This window comes from Psammomys obesus, unplaced genomic scaffold, assembly GCF_907164565.1.
Source record: "Psammomys obesus unplaced genomic scaffold, mPsaObe1.curated_primary_1811, whole genome shotgun sequence".
NCBI classification, from domain to species: domain Eukaryota; kingdom Metazoa; phylum Chordata; class Mammalia; order Rodentia; family Muridae; genus Psammomys; species Psammomys obesus.
In genome coordinates, this window is record NW_026596040.1 from 2,540,375 (window position 1) to 2,556,158 (window position 15,784).

The 15,784-nt window shown below is 40.3% G+C and overlaps 1 protein-coding gene across 2 annotated transcripts in view; it reads left to right on the plus strand.

Moving 5' to 3' along the window:
* The window catches only part of Kctd16 (potassium channel tetramerization domain containing 16), a 267,766-nt gene that overhangs the window by 134,200 nt on the left and 117,782 nt on the right, over positions 1-15,784 (plus strand). Inside the window, exon 2 of one of the 2 annotated variants that reach the window (XM_055622993.1) lies at positions 1,741-1,790. The exons of the other annotated variant lie outside the window; for it this stretch is intronic. Within the exon in view, the coding sequence (XP_055478968.1) occupies positions 1,741-1,790 (50 nt within the window). The remainder of the gene's footprint in view (positions 1-1,740; positions 1,791-15,784) is intronic. 2 annotated transcript variants of the gene reach the window in all.

The window sequence follows — 15,784 nt, forward strand, 5'->3', positions numbered from 1 at the left end:
AGAATAATATTGTGATAATTTAAGATAGGTTATGGAATATGCTGATTACTTAAAGCAAATTATAACATTTTTAATACTGGATACTTTACTATTTCTCTTCTCTATTTCCATGTCTGATAATTGAAATTCACTTCCATTAGTGGGCTGGTAAGTGGCAGATCTAAGCTCTATTAAAAGAAGGAAGCATGAAGTTGGGATGGAGTAATAAATGGAAGGGGTAAATTTTGAAGGAGACAGGGGAGGAGGTGGATATGAATATGATCAAACTATACTATATGCATGTATGGTATTCTTAAAGAGGTTTTAAGATACCTAAAAACTTCATTCACTGTCTAGTTTGATGACAATGCTTACACATTGTACACTTTCTAATACTCTTCCCCTTGCTCTGCTAAAGCCATGAGGGAGACAGACACAGACAAGATAACTTAGCAATGAACTAGAGGACATTCAGTCACAAAGGGACAAATAAAGTGTTATAGGAGCTTAAGCAAAATAAAGGTAGTTTTCTTTACTGGTTAGAGCTGATCTCACTTTAAAATAGCTATGGAATCACCAGTGGCAAAGAAGAAAAGTTAATTGAGGAAGAAAGGAAGTACTGACTAAATGGTAAAGTTACATCTATGAGTATCTGCCTTTGTGGCATGGAAGATATTCATTAGTTACTATTATTGAGTCTTAGAGTTCATGGTAAGGAATCAGTTGCATGTGGTGCTGCTGTGGAGTAGGCATAGTGCTTGTCTTTTGTTTTAAGCAAGAAAGGGCTCTTCACACTTAGGATAATCAGACTCAGAGCACAGCATTGTCAATGCATTGGTGGGTTTAGTTTCCTACTAAGTATAATACTATCCCAAGATAATTCATTTCATTGTGCTGGTCTTCGGTTGTATCAGGTCTCCATAATATGATGATTGCTGCTTACATATGCAGAAAGGCTTCCCAATTACATGGGAGACAGTAGCATTGGTTGAAAAGAGGGAGTCTATAATTACCTAGAGCAGAGAAAGCTTAAGTTGTCACCTGTCAAGCAATGTACGCTTCTAGCTGTGGAGCATAGTTATGGTGGGAGATGAGGTGTCTGTCCATTTCTCTACAGATTTAAAGGCTTTGAGGTTTTTAAATTAAAGCTAGGATGTCAGTGTCAGTCTTCAATATTGGTATCATATCATTAGGAGACTGAGAAAATCACAAGAAAATCCTTGGAGTGCTCTGTCCCTAAGGAGCAGTAGCAAAGTCCCCAAGCTATCTGGAGAAGTAACGGGAAATGTACTGAATATAATTATCCAGAGAATTCTTGGGAGTAGTTGAATCATACTCTTATTTTCAAGTTGGAATTTTCCTGACTCTAACTTCTATGCAAGAAGCTCCTCTACACTCTTAAAATATTTCCCATAATTAGAAGTCATGACCTTCTGGCTACTAGGAAGATGCCAAGAACTTTTAGAAGACTTCCACACATACTTAAAACCAAGGAGAGGGGCTTTTCCATGAAAGAAAATAGGTTAAGTATATCAGTTTTCTCCTTTCATTCTCTTGTCCCTATTAAACACTCCTCAAAATAAAACAAGGGTGTTTAGAAGCAAAATCTATAATGCCAAAGAGAATAGTTCAAAAAGTGATTTCAGATGAGAAATGTCAACATTTTGGAAGTGAGAAAATGGATGCACAAGTGATAGCTGACCCAGCAGGGAGGAGAAAGCTGAACCTAAGTGGAGAGGAAAATGAACTGAGTCTGGACAGACCAGAAGGTCTGAAAAGTCCTGGTTACCCACATGATGGAAGGGAGAGGGGTTTGGAAAAGAAGGGTGCTGCTTAGTTTTTGTCAACTTAACACAGACTTGAGTCACCTCCGAAGAGGGAACTTTGATGAAGGATTATCTTTATCAGATTGACCTGTGGAGATTCCTGCAGGGCCCAGCCAACTCTGGGCAGCACCACTCCCCAGCAGATGGTATTGAGTTATGTAAAACAGCAAGTGGAACAAGCCAGTTCCTGCCTCCAGTTTCCTTCTCTGACTTTCTTTATGATGGACGGCAACCTGTGAAGGGAAATAAACCCTTTCCTCTGCAGGAAAATTTTGGTCATGGCATTTATCATAGCAACAGATAGTATACTAGGACATCCAGGAAACTATCTTAAGGAAAGAGAGACTGTGCAAGAATTCACCTACCTTGCGCAGCCCAGGTAGAAGCAGGCTTAATTTGCTTCAGATAACTGAGAGGGGAGACTTCGGACTTATGAACAGCAAGCCCAGTAGAAGGCAACTAACTTTGAGATGCTGTAATGAAAATAGAAGGTTTGAATTAAGCTCTGCATTGACTCACAAGTCCCGCAACTCTTTTTTTTTAATTTTATTTTTTTCTTATCAGTTACATTTTATTAACTCTGTATCCCAGCTGTATCCCGCTCCCTCATTTCCTCCCAATCCCACCCTCCCTCCCTCATCTCCACCATGCCCTTTTCCAAGTCCACTGATGGGGGGGACCTCCTCCCCATTCATCCGATGAAATCTATACACCTAAAAAAGATAATCAAGAGAATGGACATGGGGTGAGATGATCAGTCCTAGTTTAGAAAGACAGATGGGATGTGCATTGAACATATGACAGGAGTCTACTGAGTGCATCTGAAAGACTCTAACTAGCAGTGTTTTCAAAGCAGATACAAAGACTCATGTCCCTCCAGCTCTTACTATTTCCCACTTCTTACATAAAATTCCATTCACTCTGCCCATCAGTTGGCCATCAGGCTCAGCATCTGCTTTGACAGTCTATACTGCAGAAGCTTTCAGAGGCCCTCTGTGGCAGGTTTCAAGGTTGTTTCCTGTTTTCTTCTGGCTTTCAGAGGCCCTCTGTAGCGGGTTCCGAGGTTGTTTCCTATCGGGAACTCCACAAGCAGAGCAACAGAACAAGATAATTTGAACACAGGGAACTTCCCAGAGACTCATACTCCAACCAAGGACTATTTGTGGAGATGACCTGGAACCCCTGCACAGGTGTAGCCCATGGCAGTTCAGTGTCCAAGTGGGTTACATAGTAATGGGAAGAGGGACTGCCTCTGACATAATCTGATTGGCCTGCTCGTTGATCACTTCCCCCTGAGGGGGGAGCAGCCTTACCAGGCCACAGTAGAGGACAATGCAGCCACTTTTGATGAGAACTGATAGAGTAAGATCAGAAAGAAGGAGAGGAGGACCTCCCCTATCAGTGGACTTGGGGAGTGGCATGCATGCAGAAAGGGGAGGGAGGGTGGTATCGGGAGGGGAGGAGGGAGGGGCTTATGGGGGATACAAAATGAATAAAGTGTAATTAATAAAAAAAATAAAAGATTTAATAAAAAAAGAATTAAGGTTATGACAGAATAAAAAAAAGGGGGAAATGTAGAGATTTATATATTTAGCCATTAAATTATTTTGATAAATAGCCTTTTTATCTTTTTAACTTATGCCACTCTGTTTGTATTTCCATTAATATTAGAAATCAACATTCAGCAATTGTTAATAATTTCCCAATTGCCCAAAACAGAACAAATAAATAAATAAAAAGCAAATGAAACAGAAAGCAAAAAAAAAAAAAAAAAAGACTCATGTCCCACAACTCTTATCCTTTGTATATTTCACAGAATGGTAAATAGCTCAACAGAAAACTGGAAGGCTCTACTTTTGTAAAAGTTATCTTCTCAGGGAGGGATGAGGAAGACACTGGAGATAGTAACATTCGACATCACCCCAAAGAATCAGTTCCACCTGCATGCAGTCTTTCTCCGCTAAAACCCATCAGTCATTTGTCATAATGCTGTTCACTCTTTTCCCACTACACAACATAGTTTTTTAAAGCAATTTCGTTGTGTACTTTAGGACCTCTGGGATGAGATAATTAATAATTTAAGAACATTTCTGTTCTCTGCTCTGTAATACTGGAATCGCTAAGTAATTGTGCTAGAGCTCAATGGAGTTCTCCAGTCAAAAGCTCTTGTAAAGTAATATTTATTTGCTGCAGAATATAGCTTTTTCTTTTGTTTTTGTAGCTTGGCCACAACAATGCTGTAGAAAAAAAAAAAACTACCTAAAATCTCCCTGACTTAGAACAATATGCCGTTATTTAGCTAAGTGTTCGGGCCAGCTGGGTGGATGCTTTAGTGCTGGCTGGCCTCACTTAGCTCACATAGCTTTGGATGAACAGCAGGGGACTTGGCGAAGGTGCTGGTTCTTTTTCTGATCTCCCTACAGTCTCTCTCTCTCTGTATCTGTGTGTGTGTGTGTGTGTGTGTGTGTGTGGGTGCGCGCGCGCGCGCGTGTTAGGGAGCAGTTAGGCATCAGTGGCTCTAAAACAGTCCAGGCTAGGGAAACTGGAAACAACCCCAGGCTCCCTCTTGTATCTCTCCAGCAATCTACCCTGGGCATGTTCATAGCAGATGGTACCCTACTTACATTATGGTAACGAAAGTCCCAGGGGCAAAGCATGCCAAAGAGCTGAGGATAGAGGCATGGTTTGGTGAATAATCAGATCCCTCAGTACCACTGGTCTAATATGCCTTCGTCTGCCAAACCTGTATGTGGACCCTACCATACAGCATAGAGAATGTTGCTATTTAGTGGTCAACTTTACTCAACAATTTGTTCTCAGCTGAAAAGATTCTGCACTGTTTACTCCTTAAATCACTGTACTTAAACATCCATTTCAACTTGAAATACATTTGCCTTAGCAATCAAATGACATAAAAAGGAATTTTCTAGCGGTCAGAGAGAACCGGTTTACACAGAAGATGATCTATTCTAAGAAGTGTGATTGTTTGTGAAGGGGCTTAATTCACAAATCCTCTTCCAGAGTTGAAGTGATGTAATGCTTTGGTGTGTCCTCTGATTCATCATCAAAGTCTGTACTCACGGACCTCATACAAGGCGGTGTCCTAGCAGAGTGAACATCTTACTTAGTTCATTGTTTTAGGGCTCAAGATGAATGACCTTGAGGAACCATTTGACTTCTGCTTCTTTTCTGAGAAAGAGTGATGATTCATCTGGTTTTTTAAAAAAAAGCTATCTCATGGACTCCATGACAGAATGAGACAAATGGATGATGTTACTAATCTAAATGTATAAAAATCTAGACAAGTTAATACTTTCATTGTATGATTACTGTGACAGATGGTTGGACTTATGCATCAATGACACCCTAATAAGAGGTTTCGGTGGCTAAGTTTTTACTATGTCCCAGGCAATATGTTAAACATTTCCACAATTTTATTCTACCTTCGTGATGTTGGCACGGAAGTTACTATTGTCACTGTTATGCAGAATATTGGGTTTTAGAAAGGGCAACTAACTCAATTTTGCATGGCAATGAAGGGGTATATGAAAGGAACCTGATGGGTACCAGAGCATATATTGTTACTTCGTGTCCTCTTCCTACACACTGTGGCCATTCTTTGTAGTTCTGAGTTTTTTGCACTCTTCAGGGAAGTCACCCCAAAATGAATTCCCATGATTGATATTACATGTAAGCAGAACTCATATTGCAATTATTAAACACCTGCTTTGTACAGAATGCAATTAAAAGTGAGTCAGGAAAACTAAAACAGATGAAGGGCATACAAGCAATGTGAGCCATGCCAAAGCATTCAAATAAGCAAATAGCTTATGGATAGGATGAGTAGAGGTCAGGGGTCAGGTATAGCTGAGATCAAACTGAAAGGCTTTATGTGTGAAAAGGATTTCTATTTCCTTGTCCATAGTCACGTGTTTGTTCAGGATTCATATATTATGAGGAAGATGCCAGGTTTTTGTCCCAAAGGAGCCCAAGTTCTAATGAAAGCCACAGATAGAGAAGCCCTTTCCCCAGTACCCATGGGGCAGCACAGCAAAGGAGTTAATAGAAGTGACGTTTGAAATGCAGAGTTGGGGACAGGGATTAAGTACAATGAACACAGTAGGATGAAGGAACAGTTGAACTGAGCCAAAAGATTGAAGGAAGGAATGAGAAGGAATCATCAGAAAAATAAATGATTGTAAGTTCATGGAAACTTCAAGCAGCTGTCCAGTGAATACAAGACACTGAGAGATGAGCCAGGGCAGGGGCTGAATGGAGCCAGAGAAGAAAGCATGGTCAGAAAATGGTGTCAGGAGTCAAGCATGGACCAGGCCATGAAGAGCCATGCTGAGAAACTGGGAGCTTGTCAATTTTTAAATCCTGGAAATCCATCAGTAAGAAAACATCGAAATGTTTTCTGCATACCAGACTTACCTTTATTTTTAAGGATTAGTAAAGGCACAGTGGTGATGTCGCATATCCCTGCTGTGGGTCCAGGAGACAGGGCCTTGCTCTGAGTCCCACAGTGTCCTCACATTGACAGAACCCATGTGGGTGCGCTCACGCAAAATCAGAGTGGCCACATAATGTCTCAGAGAAGTTGAATGTCTTCTTGCTGCTGGAGGAGCCAGGACCCAAAGGGAACAAACTCCCAGCACGTCTGCTGACCTGACTTTGGTGTCTGTAACCGCAGTATATGCAGTGAACAGACAAGAAGATAATATGCAAACCTCAGCCCCACTCAACACTTGTGCAGAAGTCTGTTCCTCTAAGATAGGAACATGTTGTATGAAAACGAGGCGACTTGGAAGCCAGAAGGAGCATCCAAGTGTGCAGACTGGGCATCAGTAAGCAGGCTGCCATGGTGGAGACCCTGTCATTTCTTTTGCTTTGATCAGCCTTAAAAATCCTCCAGAAACCATGCTGGCTCTGTCTCAGGCCCAGTAGATGGCCTGAGCCCATGGCTGCTGTGCTCTGGTGACATCCAGGACATTAGTTTAGGATGCTGCGTGTTTCTCACCTTTTTAAAGTTAAACAAGTTGTCACATTTCAGCAGCAGGCACTTGTGAGCTTGTTTCCATGATGTCTTGTGGATGAAAATGACAAACTGTTCCAGGAAAGTAGGTCTAGGAAAACTTTCCTCATGCAATAAACAAACCCAGCTTCACCCATATGCCTCCTCATCCCTTTAGAAGCCACCTCACTCGGTCTGATGCCTGCAGAGCACCCACACTCATAACTCCACACACGCTTTCATCTATGGAATATATAATCACAAAATTGTATGGGGGACCTTAGGCCTGTGGGATTTAACATTACATGGGATTCAGGGAAAAAGAGGTGTTGGCATGAGTAGGTGTCAGTAATGAATATTCTTAGTGTATTTATCTTTATATTTTACTTTATTCCCACATTGTAAATTTATCAGCTCAGTAGCTGATACAGAACACTACATTGGCTTAATGTATCATTATCATTTTATTTGTATTCTAATTTGGAACATTTGGGGCATGTCAGTTTCAAATATTTGTGATTATAACCAAGGCTAAAACTAAAATCTTTACATATATTTTTATTTATGGAATAATTTCTGGAGGTTAAGCATCTTAGAGTGCTTTGAAAGGGGGATAAAGGGGAACTTTATAGCTCTCAATGATTATTTTCATGTTGGTTTCCTGAGCAAGTGAAAATCATTTGTGTTATTAGGGTGTGAATGTGCCAATCTCTGGGCTTTATCCATAGTGACCTATAGTATAAAGATAACATTTTTTAAAAAACCAGTCTGCTAGGTATATTGGGCAGCACAAGCTTGCTTTGGTTTGAAATTTTATGGTAGTAGAAAGAATGAATTCCCCTAAGCATTTACACATTTTCATTTTATACACACACACACACACACACACACACACACACACACATACACATATACATACATATATATGTATTATATAATGCGTTTGTGTCTTTTATATATTTGGTGTCTGTGCTTCTTGTCATAAAGCTTAATGGTTTTTCTAAGTGGTGTAGATATTAAGCACTTGCGGGTAACATTAGATGTTTGTAGGCAGTCATAGCTTGCATTTTGAAATGTTCTTTTCCTATCTGCAAGTAAGATTTGTTTTTTTTAGGCAGCGCTCAGTGCTCTGATCAACAACCGGATTCGCTGGGAGAGCAGCACTGACTTTCCTGCAAAGTGGGAGGTGGGGGAGCCAGAGACAGCTCTTATTTCTGGTCCCGACTGTGAAGCAATAGAGGAAAAATGGAAACAACTTTAAATACCTACTCCATAAGACTGTTGCAAATATTAAATGATTTGTATAAATATTAGATCAGTCAAACATATTAAATAATAACATGGCCCTGGGGGCAGAGCAAGCACTCAGGAGACCAGTAGGCTGAGATAAAAATCCTGCCTCCATATCTTGGCTGTGCAAGCTTCTTGACCATTCTGAGCTTCACTTCAGGCTTTAAGAGGTTGTTTAGAGAACGAACTAAATATAAATATCTTTGCAATGGTGCCTGAAATATACTTTATATTTAATAGCTCCAATAACTGATACTGAAAAGTATGTATGGGTATTTCTTTTTTTTGACAGAACATTGTGCTGGTACCTGCAAAACTATTCTATGAGTTCAGAGAAAAGGAAGGTGTGAGCTGATGTTTAGATGATAGATTTAGATGTCAGAGATACCTTTAGCATGACACAAGCCAAGATGTCTATAAGGATCTGTAGAATGAGTACATCTTTTCTTCAGACCTACCTACTGAGAGGAACAGTAAATGAACATTTGCATTGCATTAGCTAAAGGACCTGGCACTGAGTGCTTGATAAATAGTAAAAGCTGATAATGATCCAACATGATGCTAATCTGGGGAATGAAGTGGATGGCTGAGTTATAAGAGTAAAGGAAAATGAACACAAAGTCGTCCTTGGATTCTGATGGTGGAAGGCCAGGTGACTTCTCCTGCAGATTCATTGAGATGATTGTGAAATAGAATGAAGAGGCACTTACAAAGCACAGGACAATTTGATGGTACTTAACAAGAAAGATACTATCCTATGCTCTATGATGCACCAAGGAGAAATCACCTTTATCTATTCATCTCCTCAGGCTTGAGTCGATTTTTTTTCCAGATTATTGACACATCCATGGAGCAACTGTTCGAGCCATTTAGATTAACATCAGATTGACACATCCATGGAGCAACTGTTCGAGCCATCTAGATTAACATCAGATTTGATCGGCAGTCATGCCCACCATTTATCAAGCATTTAGTCAGCACAGCGATTGCTTAGCTTGTGATGCACATCAAACCATTTAACTGTCAGTAAGCCCCAAAGCAAGTGAAACACCAAATCTCCTCTTAAGGATGAGGAAACTGAAGCTTGGAGAAATTGCACCGCTGGAAATCACTACAAGTAGATTTGAACCTTGGCATGTTGCCTCTATACTCAGTATCATCTGCTAGCTTGACACCGTCTCTGCCCAAGTGCACAACTGTAGCCTCCTTCTTTCTTGACACCTCCTCAAGCACACTATAGTCTTTTCTCTCTGCTGCTTTCTTCCCTTTGCTTCCCTGGAGACTTACTGTGGGCCTAGTCTTTGGGACTTTATGGAGTTTGTGTCATATATCCACCACTCTAGAAAGGCAGTCAGTGAACATATGAGCTTGGTTCAGGGCCACCAAGAAAGTGAATACATTAAGGTTGTTTTTTAGCTGAAGGTACCAAAGATAGGAGAACGTTTAATTGCTTTCTCCTTTCCTTCCTCTCTTCTATACTCCTTTCTCTTCAATTTTCTGTAGAGAGTTGCCATGTGAATGTTGGATTTGCAAGGATAGATAAACAAATGCAGTGAAACATGATTTCGATGCAATGCAGGATGTAATGTACATGGAAGGCAGCTGCTCAATGTCAGTCCTCATTTGACTGCAACATCATGGCTATTGCTTTTGTCCTTTGTGTAAACCCCAAACAGAACTAAACTTGGGCTGTGTGTGTGGGGGGATACCAGTGATTAAAGAGAAGATCACTAGAGTAATTCTTATCCACTTCCTCTTGCTGAACAGACACAGATTTTTAAAGGACAACATGAAGCACGTGGTAAGTGGAATCCTACTGTTATAGTCATATCTCAAAACTAGAGAGGTGAAATTGGAGAGGCTGAGCTGTTGAGAGCCTGTGAGTTGGACAGCACAGCTCTAGCCGTGAAACACAGTATCTGGGTCTTATGGATGGACATCTGTGCCTCTCAAGTACTGTGCTTTGTAAATATTGTGGGCATGTGTATGTATATGTCAGGGGTAAATGAATGATTCCAAGTGTGAGTATGTGGCCATGCACGTTAAGTACAGAGGCCAACAGTAGGTGCCTTACTCCACGACACACCACTTTATTTATTGAGACAGGGTCTCTTACTAATCCTGGAGCTCACAAATTCTGTTAAGACTAGCTTGCCAGGAACCCCCAGGAGTGCTCATGTCTGCATTTCCTCTGTGTTAGGATTACAGATAAACTCCACCAAACCCAGATTTTTGCTTGGCGCTAGGGAATCCAAACTCAAGTTGTCATGCTCGAATGGCAAGCAGATTTCTTACTGAGCCACCTCTCCAGTCCTCCCCCTGTCCCAGTGATTAATATATTGAAGTCTTATCCCCTGATGCAATCACATTAGGGGCTTAAGCGTTTGGGAGACAATTAGGTTTAAATGAGGACAAGAGAAAGGGTCCCTGAAGTAGACGTAATGGCTTATAAGGGAGGAGAGACACCAGATCTTCTCTTTCCAGTATGCCAGGTTAAAGAAAGAAGGTGCTAGTCTGTGATACTAAGAAATGGGACAGCAGGTAGTTTGATCATGGGCTTCTCAGCACCAAGAACTGTGAAAACTAAATTTATGTTCTTTAAACCACACGGTCTAGTTGGTCCATTTTATTACATCACTCAAGCAGTCCAAAACACCAAGTTTCTGTAGCACCAGGATGTATGTCTTCTGTGGATGACTGGCAGGATCAGACAGCATCCTTTTTCTCTTCTGGACAGGATGACAGAGAAGCAACAGGACACTGTTCTTCCTATTCACTTGCAGAGAAAGTATTTTCCAAACCACAGGTTGGACAGGAAGCAGTTATCGCTGAGAGAAGGGAGTAAACTCTAACAAGCTGGGCCTCTTAGGGCCAGACCTCAGGCCATTGTACAGACACCAATCCATTGTGAATCAGATGGGAGAGTAACATGCCTTTTCTATTGTCAACAGAGACCTGAACATGTGCAATGAATACAACTCTGAGCTAGACAGGGAAGGGGGTTAATTTCATCACGAGTCAGACCAACTTGGAAAGAGTGTTCACACTGTTGATCTCTGATTACAAAGTGCTAGCCTGCTGATGTTCACCTACTATTCCCTCATACATTGTAAGAGGGAAAAATAGCTATCAAGAGCTTCTATTTTATAACCCCAGGAGGACATAAAGGTTAAACATTAGGGAACAGCATGTTCTCAGTTTCTTGTGGTAGATACTCACATATTTATTATGTGAACAAGTTGAGTACACTTATTCCCACAGGAAATATAAATGTTAATTTTTCATTCATTTACACATTACTGGCATGCATTTGTGTAACAGTGGAATCCCGTGAGTTACTTTCATGAATTTCTTTTGTGAGTCACCTTGTGGGAAGTTTTCAGTGTAGTATTAACTTTGCCTTTGTTTCAGAGATCCCCTGGGAATGTCTAACAAATAGGACTGGCCACAAAGGAACATGATGTTAGGAAGTTTAATTACCAGAAATCGCATATAACACACCTGCCACTCATTAATTTTATAGGCTTGCGTATTGATTAGGTAATGAGAATTGCTAGATGTTTTTAGTTTGTAAGTCCGTTTTTCCTTAACTACATTTTTTTTTTTTTGGTTTGTTTGTTTCACTTGGAAAAGATGTAAAATAATGGCTTATCCTTCTGGCAATTCCTTCATTTGTCCAGAAGGTATTTACTGAGCATGTACCAATGTCAAGGATTGTGTTAGATAATGGAGTACAAGAGTGAATAATATAGATAAGGGCTTTGCTCTTACAGTAGCTGCCTGTGTTGCGGAGCAGGGCTGCTGAGCTAATGGCACAGTTGGAATGTGATTGTGTTTGATCACACAATGACATCCCATCCAGTGTGTGGTAGCCGACAACCTCAAGCAGCTGCTGAGGACGTACTGTACGGATAATGCAAACGAAGAGCAGAACTCTCAGAATTGTTTGATTTTAGCACATCTAAACCGACATCTAACCACTAATTGTTTGCTAAAATCAAAGAATTCTGAGCTAGTGGCTAGCATCCTAGATGGCACACTTCTGGTGGGAGAGACAGACTTTGAACACATAGGTGAGAAATCAAGGTACATTTACTTTGTGGTGTGTACGGTCCAGAAAAGGAGTATGTGGTATGGTTCAGGTAGAGAAGGAGGCTGGCTTCAGGTAGGGGATTAGGATGGGCTCTGCATGAGAAGGAACCAGTCTCCTTTCAGAACGGGAGGGAAAGGGCTGCAGACAGAACAACAGTGTCATTGCAAGCCTGAGATTTCCCAGGAGTTCATTGAATGTAGGGGCACACAGACTTGTGGGCACACTTACCCTTTTTCAGATGTACGTCTGGGATGGAAATTTATACTTTGGGATGATAGTCCTCTGGGAGAAGTATGTCTTTGAAGAAGCACGTGCAAGGGGTAAACAGGAAGGTCCCCAGCTGAACTCTTGAGCTGCCATCTTTGCCCTACACGGTACTTGGTGCAGGAAACTGCCTCCATGTCCTGCGTGCTCCAGTCTTCTGAGTTCCTCAGGCCCTAGGCCGCTATTGTTGGCACCGCAGTATCTCTTGCCTAGACTACTTTCTGAATATAATTTCATTTTTTGATTTCTCTGGAGATAGAATGCAATTTCTTTCCTGGATTCACGTTTGTATCTGCATTCTAATGTCCATAACTTTTCTCACTGCCAGCAACTTGGGTCCACTTATTTGTTCTGCTCACCAGCCCATTGTTTTTTTCTTTTTTTTTTTCCTCTCTGTCATCCAAATTAATCATTTTCATAGTTCTGTTTATTATCCAATCCTTTCATGGTTATGAAAAACTTTTGCACATACTAGAAAATTTGATATTTAAGGTGCAGCTGGTATTATTATCATCATTATTATTAAACTATCATAGACATTGTTGTCATTTTTAAGGTTATTTATGGGGGGGGGAGAATACTGAAAGAAAGCAAAAGAGATCTGTGGAGATTCAATGACTCTGTCCATTCAGATAGAGGTAGAGGAAGAGGATAGGGCCAGATGGAACCAGATATAATTAAGATACATTATATACATCTATGAACACTTTAAATAGTAAAACAAAAATAGTAAATTTTTAAGATAAGAAAAAAAAAAAAAACAAACCCAAGAAGTTTAAGTAATAGATACGTGGCTGACAAAGGAAAAACCTTTCCCTGAAGAGTCTATGGATTGGTAAACAGTATAAGAACATCACAGCCACCTTCCCCTTCCTCCCTTAAAAAAAAAAAAATGGAAAAAAAAAAGATTAAATTCAACTCAGATTCTCATTCACTGATATTGCTAAGTATCTGATGTTGTACCATGTTACTTATCTATCCACGCTTATGGATTCTCCCAGAAGATGCAGAGGAACCCATCAGTGCAGTCATCATCATCACCATTGTGATTCTTGCTGTGTTGAGTTCTGATCCCTTGAATTCATAAGCCACTGCTCTGAAATGGTCCTGTCCCTTGTCCCAAGGCTTCCTGGTAGCCTATTATTCCAGAGAAATCATCTGCTTTTGCATGCTGCTATATATAACATAGGTCCTGATTTCCCTGACCATGGGATCTTGCTCCTAGACAACCCAACACCTCCCCAAATCACCTCCTACATGATTAAATTTTATTAATGATATTTGTGACAACGCTGAACTTCAAAACTTCAAGACAGTTTTACTCTTCAGTTTGGCCACAATACAGAACTTTTGTTTGGTATCTAGAATGATTCATATGTGTATTTTAAGACCCCTGTGAGGTTTTGAGTTTTAAAAGTTTTGAGGTCTAGATGATCTCCTACCTTTCCGTATCTGCCTATATTAGTCCATTCCCTTTTTCTAATGAGAAACAAAAATGGCTGAACTCAGGTCATAGATAAGGAAAATGGAATTTTAGAGGAAAAAAGCCCAAGATTGCGTAGCTTTATCTGTTTCAGTTTTTAAGAGGCTCTTCTGGCTACCTCAAAGTGTGTGGGTGACATCACAGGAGAAGTGTGCTGGAGACAGAGCAATCTCATGGTAAGATGGGAAGTAGCAAGGTCTCTGTAATGTCTTGTTAGTCTTTTTTTTTTTAAACTGTAATCTTCATTATTTGGCTACATTACTATGGGATATTTAGGCCCTTCCTTCTCTCTTCCAAACCATGCTTCTCAGCTTCCTACCCTAGTCCTGGTTTAGGTTGATCCCATAGCTCCATGGCAGGAAGAGAGAGGTACAACAAGCAATTAAAGACATTAAAAATCACGGTGTCCTTGAGAACAGCCAGAAGACAATCTACTTCTCACATAGGTTACTATTGTTTATCCCTTGGTGTGAAAATGACTGTCAGTGAGCTCTAGATTCATCCACAGTGAGGAAGCTCAGTCTGAAGTTTCGGCACTGTGCCCTAATTTCCCCTGCCCATTTCTGCTGGGTGTTTCTAAGTTCCTGCCTTGATGACAAACCTTTGCCTTTTCAACCAGGCTATTCCAGTCATCTCTGCCGGATGCTTTAAAGTGATTTGATGATGTTCTGCTCTCTGTCTGTTGCTTCTATTTATCTTCTAATTGATATTTGTTATTTTATTTTATCTGCTGTTACTTAATAAGCTCACTCATTATAAGACTGAAAATAAGACAATCTTACATCATTCTCTAAACTGCTCTCACAGGGCCTAGCTGGCCTTCCAGGAGAAAGCCATCCATCCTTTCAAAGGCCAGCACCCCAGTGAACCAACGCCTCTGTGATGTGCTTCACATCTTCACAGTGATGCCATCACCCACTACACAACACTGGGTACACACTTCTCATACTGAAACACGCTTGAAACCTTTCTAAACTACAGCAATGCCAATTTCTATTTTTATATCTCAAATTACAAAAATTAAATTCCTTCTAAGGCAACAAATGCAAAGTGCCAAAATTTGCAGAACTAGTTGTTCTTTTTTATAACAGAAAAAGATGAAAATTATTGTGTCTGGAGGATGTTAGCTTTGTCACAGTAGATACATAAAACAAAGCTATATTTTGTGAGAGGATCTCAATATTAAATTATAAAACACCTGGATGGACTAAGTTTTTTTTTTTTTAAATATTATCAAATTGATTGAAAAAATTCTGTGAGAGTGAGTATATTTATTGCCTTCGTCTATGTATGTTGACGCTCACATGCATGCCAGAAGAGGGCATATTATCTTCTAGAACTGGAATTACAGATTGTTGAGAGCTGCTGTGTAGGTCTGGAAATCAAAATCTGGTTCCCTGCAAGAGTAACATGTGCCCATAACTGCTGAGCTGTTTCTCCAGCCCCCATATTAATTTTTAAAAAGGCATGACGTGAAGCTACATGTAAGTTACGTGAAGCTAGCGACCTTACTTGAATTGCTAGGTGAGCGGGGTGAATGTTTTAACCACATGCTGCCTTCCTGCTGCAGTGACTCCTCAGTGACTGAGAAGTCCCCATTGATGACAGACACATCCGGGGTGGCCTGTTAGATGTTTGGTGCCTTGGAAGTCTGGTGTGCACGCCCAGGCAAGAAAATGACTTACACTATTGGGTAATTAGTGAAAGTGTCATATTTCTCTTTTAAGAAAAATTTGCATGGATTTTTTTCCCTTTTCTTTCCTGGCATTTACTCTTTGAAATAAATAAATAAATAAATAAATAAATAAATAAATAAATAAATAAATAAATAAATA